The 6,098-nt window shown below is 39.0% G+C and overlaps 1 protein-coding gene across 1 annotated transcript in view; it reads right to left on the bottom strand.

The window, feature by feature from the left end:
• The window catches only part of ATP11B (ATPase phospholipid transporting 11B (putative)), a 124,583-nt gene extending 119,564 nt beyond the window's left edge, over positions 1–5,019 (bottom strand). Inside the window, exons 1-2 of the mRNA XM_042780284.1 lie at positions 4,984–5,019; positions 3,255–3,371 (exon numbers count right to left, since the gene is read on the bottom strand). Coding sequence (XP_042636218.1) covers positions 3,255–3,371; positions 4,984–5,019 — 153 coding nt within the window. The remainder of the gene's footprint in view (positions 1–3,254; positions 3,372–4,983) is intronic.
• Positions 5,020–6,098: the final 1,079 nt, after the last annotated feature.

The following is a 6,098-nucleotide window of genomic DNA, read 5'->3' as shown; positions in this document are numbered from 1 at the left end:
CCTAAATCCATTAAAAGGGGGAAGAGAATGTTTGTTTAATAAATGGTACTGGCAAAACTGGATATACATTTGCAGAAAAATGAAACAAGATCTGTACCTCACACCATCACAATAACTAACTCCAGATGGATCAAAGACTTAAATGTGAAACCTAAAACTATAGAGTTCCTCAAGAAAACTAGGGGCAAATTTGGGGGTCCTAATATATGCAATCTACTTCCATAGTGATTCTGCCTCGGAAACCCAAAGAGGGGTCGCTACGAGTCAGGTCCGACTCGACGGCACATAATAACAACAACAACAATGTATGTCATAAATAGACTATCAAGCATAACCTAAAATGCACAAAGAGCAGAAGAGAAACTAAATGAATGGGACCTTCTAAAAATTAAATTTTTATGTGCTTCCAAAGACTTCTCCAAAAGACTCAAAAGGGAAAAAATATTTGGCAATGACATATCTGACAAGGGACTTATCTGCAGAATTTATAGAAAACTCCAATACCTCAATAACAAAAAGACAAATAATCTAATTAAAAAATGAGAAGACGACATGAATAGACACTTCACTAAGGAGGATATTCAGGTGGCCAACAAACATATGGAGAAATGCTCACGATCATTAGCCAGTAGAGAGATGCTAATGATAATGAGATGCTAAAACAACAATGAGATACCATCTTGCCCCACCACCAGCAGCAAAGTTCAACAAGACAGAAAATAACAAATGCTGGTGAGGATGAGGAGAGATTGGGACTCTCATACACTGCTGGTGGGACTGTAAAATGGTACAACCACCGTGGAAAGCAGTATGGCGATTCCTAAAAAGTTGGAAATAGAAATACCATTTGACCCAGCCATTCCATTACTAGGTATATATTCTAAAGAAGTGAGAGCCGGGACAAGGACAGACATATGCACACCCATGTTCTTAGCACTATTTACAATAGCAAAAAGTTGGAAACAACCTAGGTGTCCATCAACTGAGGAATGGATAACCAAACTATGGTGCATACACATGATGGAATACTATGCAACCCTAAAGAATAAAGCAGAATCTGCAAAACACGCATAACAAGGATGAACTTGGAGGATATTGTTGTTGTTGTTGTTGTTATGTGCCGTCGAGTCAGCCCTGACCCATAGCGACCCCTCCTTGGGTTTCCGAGGCAGTATCACTACGGAAGTAGGATTGCCCAACCTTCCTTCCAAGGAGTGGCTGGTGGGTTTGAACCGTCAGCCTTCTGGTTAGCAGTCAAGTGCCTTAGCCACTATGCTACCAGAGCTCCCTGGAGGGTATTATGCTGAGTGAAATAAGTCAATCACAGAAGGACAAACTTGTACTAGTCTGTTATTGTAAAAGTCAATGAAAGGTTTCTATATGGAAAGAAATTTTCTTTGTTGGTTACCAGAGGTGGGAGGGGAGGGGAGGGAACACTGTTAGATAGGTAGAGATAAGTATTGATTTGGGTGAAGAGAAGGGCAATGTACCAAATGTGAGTGATCAATATGGTGGCACTGAGGAAGAGGAAAACATAGAGAGGTACATGGGAGGTGCAGCCAACAAAGATGAACCCTTTTGCACAATACAGTATTGCATTGTCAGTGAAGGCAAACACGGATATATGGGTGGACAGATGGATGGACAAGCTGAACTATTAGGTATGTCTATGCAATAGGGAGTGTACCCAAGACCATATATAGGGTTGGCAGACAATGGTTCTACAAGTGTATCTGTATGTTCCGTAAGAATTCCCAGGTGTATAGTAGACCTGACAAGAGACAAGGTTGTAGTCACTTCTTGGTCACAGCCAGCTACCCAGAGGGACCGAGTAGTTGAACTTGTGGGCTTAGGACCATAGTCGCAGGAGACATCAAGCTCAACTGGCATAACATACTACACAAAACATTGTTCCACCTCCTACTTTGGCAAGTAGCAACTGGGATCTTAAAAACATGCATGCAGCCCTCTAGATGCTACACTGGGTCTCTCCTCCTCCAGAGCAAAGAAAAATAAAGAAAACCAAAGATTCATGGAAACAAGTAATCCTAGAGACTGGCACACCATGCGATCCACAGCCTATCTGACTATGAGACTTGAAGAACATGATGGTGCCTGGCTACCAATGTCAACCACTTGGAGGGGGATCCATGTAGGAGATCCTGGATAGAGAGGGTAACAATGTGGAACAAAACCCAAAATCATTTGGAAAAAAAAAAGGGGGGGAACTAGATTTGCTGGTCTAACAGAGCCTGATGGAATCACTGAGACTATGGACCCTAGCTACTCTTCAGGTCTGGAATTGAACCCACACCTGTGGCTTCTAGCCAAATAAAAGACAAGCATATGAGTTGAAAATTTACCTGAGGTAGATACACTCCTTGGATAGAACAATCATGTGAGAAAGAAGGGCTGTTTATGCACAGGAAGACAGCTCAGGGGGCAGGAGTGTATGGAGGGTTGGACACAGGGAAGACGTAAATATCGGGAGGAAGAACGAGGGGAGCTGTTGCATTGTGGTAATTTGTAGTCAATGTCATGAGACAATGTGTGTGAACTGCTGTATGGAAAGTAAATTTGCTCTGTAAACTTTCACCCAAATCACAATAAACAAAAACAAAAACAAACAAAAAAAACACCTGAATTCCCTGAAGAAGCAGAGAAAAAAGAATGAGTTCAAACTCCAATTTAGCTACTTATTGGCATGTGACCTTGGGTAAGTTATTTTATTTCCCAGCACTTTTACTGAAGAAACAGATAGAAAATGAGTGTAATAGCCCTTTGCAAATTGGATTTAATAATACCTTATTGGGCTGTTATAAGGATTAAATGATAAAAGTACTTAACACAGTACCTGGCACATAGTATTAGTTCCTCAGCTGGAGTGCAAATAACGGTAATTTTTGGCATGCTAGGGACCTGATATCAGTAACTGGCAATTATTTTCATTTACACTTCACAATTTTGGTTAAGGTGAATCATAAATTTATCAACCACCTCTTCCCTGAATATTTAAGGATATAAACCCATATAGAATAGCCTACTGCCATCGAGTCGGATCTGACTCATAGTGACCCCTCCTTGGGTTCCCGAGGCAGTATCACTACGGAAGTAGACTGCCCAATCTTCCTTCCAAGGAGTGGCTGGTAGGTTTGAACTACCAACCTTCTGGTTAGTAGTCAAATGCCTTAGGCACTGTGCAATATAAAATGGCACATATTTACAATTTTGATTGCAAAAATGTTAATCCTTACCTTAGAGGAAATGATCCTGTTATCTATAAATTTCTGAGGTGTGTAAAGGCCATTTTGAGGAAACCTGTTGGCTATGTAAATAGTCCTTGTGTCACTTTGATGTGGTGGGTCAAACCCCTAAGACCAAGCAAAAGAAAAAGAAATACTGGTTAGCAAGGTTAATTGTTATGATCCATTACTGTTGGCTTTATTTAATTCATCAGATTGCATACATTATTATTGGCCTTGAACTGCACATACACTCAATCCATTTAATTATTAGAAGAGTTTTAAGCCATTTTTTTTTTTCCTGCACAGATAAACAGGTACATTATCTTTAGATAAAAACTAGGCAATACCTCTCGTAATGAAGAACAGTTCATACTCTGTCAGAAACACTACTATAAGTAATAAAAATCACACAGGAGACCTACAGATGCGTTTGAGGACAAGACTTCTTTCCCCATTACATTCCTTCCTTTCATTTCTGTGGGTTCCTTGTGCTTCTCTTCAGATACGTTTCTACTCCATGATGTGGATGTCTCATATAACTATGGCCTAGTCAGCATCTACCCCATCTGAAGACTATATTTTTACTTCTTCCACACCTAGATCAACTTGTTTTCAAAGAACTTTGTTCCTAGAAGTCTTATAATGTCTTAGTCAAAGTATTGCGGGATTCACTCCATACAGTCATTTATGGTCCCAGTTAATGTATAAACTGACCCCTGGAGATACAAGAGTAATACTGTACATTCCTAGCCTAGAGGAACTGCCATTCTGATCCCAAATTTAAAAGATCATCTCTCAAAGTACATTTAGTAATAAGTTCTAGTGGAAAGGTTTATACTGATGACAAGAATACTGACACTTTATTCCTATAATACTGAACTCTCTTTCATGGTGGCCAAGTGAATATTCAAGACTCCTTTAGTAGATCTCAAGAACCACCTGACAAACCGATCTAAGAGCAAAGTTCAACAAGACAGAAAATAACAAATGCTGGCAAGGATGTGGAGAGATTGGGACTCGCATACACTGCTGGTGGGACTGTAAAATGACACAACCACTGTGGAAAGCAGTATGGCAATTCCTTAAAAGGTTAGAATTAGAAAACCATTTGGTCCAGCAATCCCATTTCTAGGTATATATCCTAAAGAAGTGAGAGCCAGGAGAAGAACAGATATATGTATACTCATGTTCATTGCTGTACTATTCACAATTACAAAAAGATGGAAACAACCTAAGTGCCCATCAGCAGAAGAATGGATAACCAAACTATGGTACATACACACAATGGAATACTATGCAACACTAAAGAATAATGCAGAATCTTTAAAACACCACATAATGTGGATGAACTTGGAGGACATTATGCTGAGGGAAATAAGTCAATCACAGAAGGACAAATATAGTATTAGTTCATTAGTGTAAAAAGTCAAGGAAAGGTTTATATATGGAAGGAAACTTTCTTTGTTGGTTACCAGAGGTGGAAGGGGAGGAGGGAGGAAACACTGAAAAAATTTGAAGAAAAAAATAGAAAAGAAACACCTGACAAGCTGAAAGTGAATCCCCAAATGCAAGATCTTTCTTTGGTTCTAAGAGACAAAATACTCAAAATTTTTCACCCTTTTTTTTCCACAACGGTTGCCAAGGCCTATTTACCAATACTACTAAGTGAATTATTAAAAGGTCAATTAAACTTGGTACTCATAAACTACCAAGTTTAACTGACCTTTTAATAACTTACTTGATATTCATAAACTGGTAAGAGCCTTGGTGGCATAGTGCTTTGCTGCCAATCAAAAGGTCAGTGGTTTAAACCCACCAGCCACTCCATGGGAGAGAGGTGTTGCAATCTGTCTGGTAAAGATGTATAGCACTGAAAAGCATATGGGGGCAGTTCTACTCTGTGTATGGGTTTGAAGTGATTTGAGGGCAATGAGGGTTTTTATTCATAAAATATAATGATTCAGTTTTAGATATTACTAAGATATGACTCTAATTTAGTAATCTACTAAGTAGTGTGGTTGCGATTCAATGCTTAGGATCCATGTAAGATTTCTATTAAGTGTAGATATGCACAGATAGGCAAAATGCCCATAACTATCTAGGATAGGTTAATACATCAGTGTTGCCTTAAGCTATGCAAGGTTTTCAACTGATATATTCTCAGTTTTAAATTTTCATCTTGTGGTTATAGAAACAACTATTACAGAACTATGCAAATTAATGGATTTTTACTCTCCATCAAAAACATGGTATTTATTAATTTTTTGTTTTTGTTATTTAAAGTTTTATAGTTTTTCAACCCTGCTTCTACAATACTTTGAAATAGTGAGATGACCACATTTTGTAGATGTGAATGTGTCTTTATGTCTAATTTCAAAATAGTCTTCAAGGAAAAACATGGTGGCATGCATATTTATTTTCCTCATAATTTTTCTTTTAAACACTTCACAATTTGCTCTGTGATAACTCACAGGGGTGTGTGGGGAAGGGGTCAGTCTCAAAACTCATAGCGACCCCTCCTTGGGTTTCCGAGGCAGTATCACTACGGAAGTAGACTGCCCCATCTTCCTTCTGAGGAGTGGCTGGTAGGTTTGAACTGCCAACCTTCTGGTTAGCAGTCAAGTGCCTTAAGCACTATGCTACCAGAGCTCCTAATTCCTATGATAGCAAGATAAAAATATAAGCCAAACTCCCTCATCACTAGATCAAGGCTACATGCCAGGGTTCAGACACCTTTGGTGCTCTTATATTTTCTGTTGTTATTCCAGACTCTCCATTCACACTCTAAACCCTTGATGCTTGCTTGCCTGTTCCTTTTTCTTCTGATTTCATCTTGTCCTGGCAAAGGAACTT

The sequence above is a fragment of the Orycteropus afer genome, unplaced genomic scaffold (assembly GCF_000298275.1).
Source record: "Orycteropus afer afer isolate SDZICR_OR568_19922 unplaced genomic scaffold, OryAfe1.0 scaffold00032, whole genome shotgun sequence".
Taxonomy (NCBI): domain Eukaryota; kingdom Metazoa; phylum Chordata; class Mammalia; order Tubulidentata; family Orycteropodidae; genus Orycteropus; species Orycteropus afer.
This window is presented reverse-complemented; position numbering and strand designations above follow the sequence as displayed.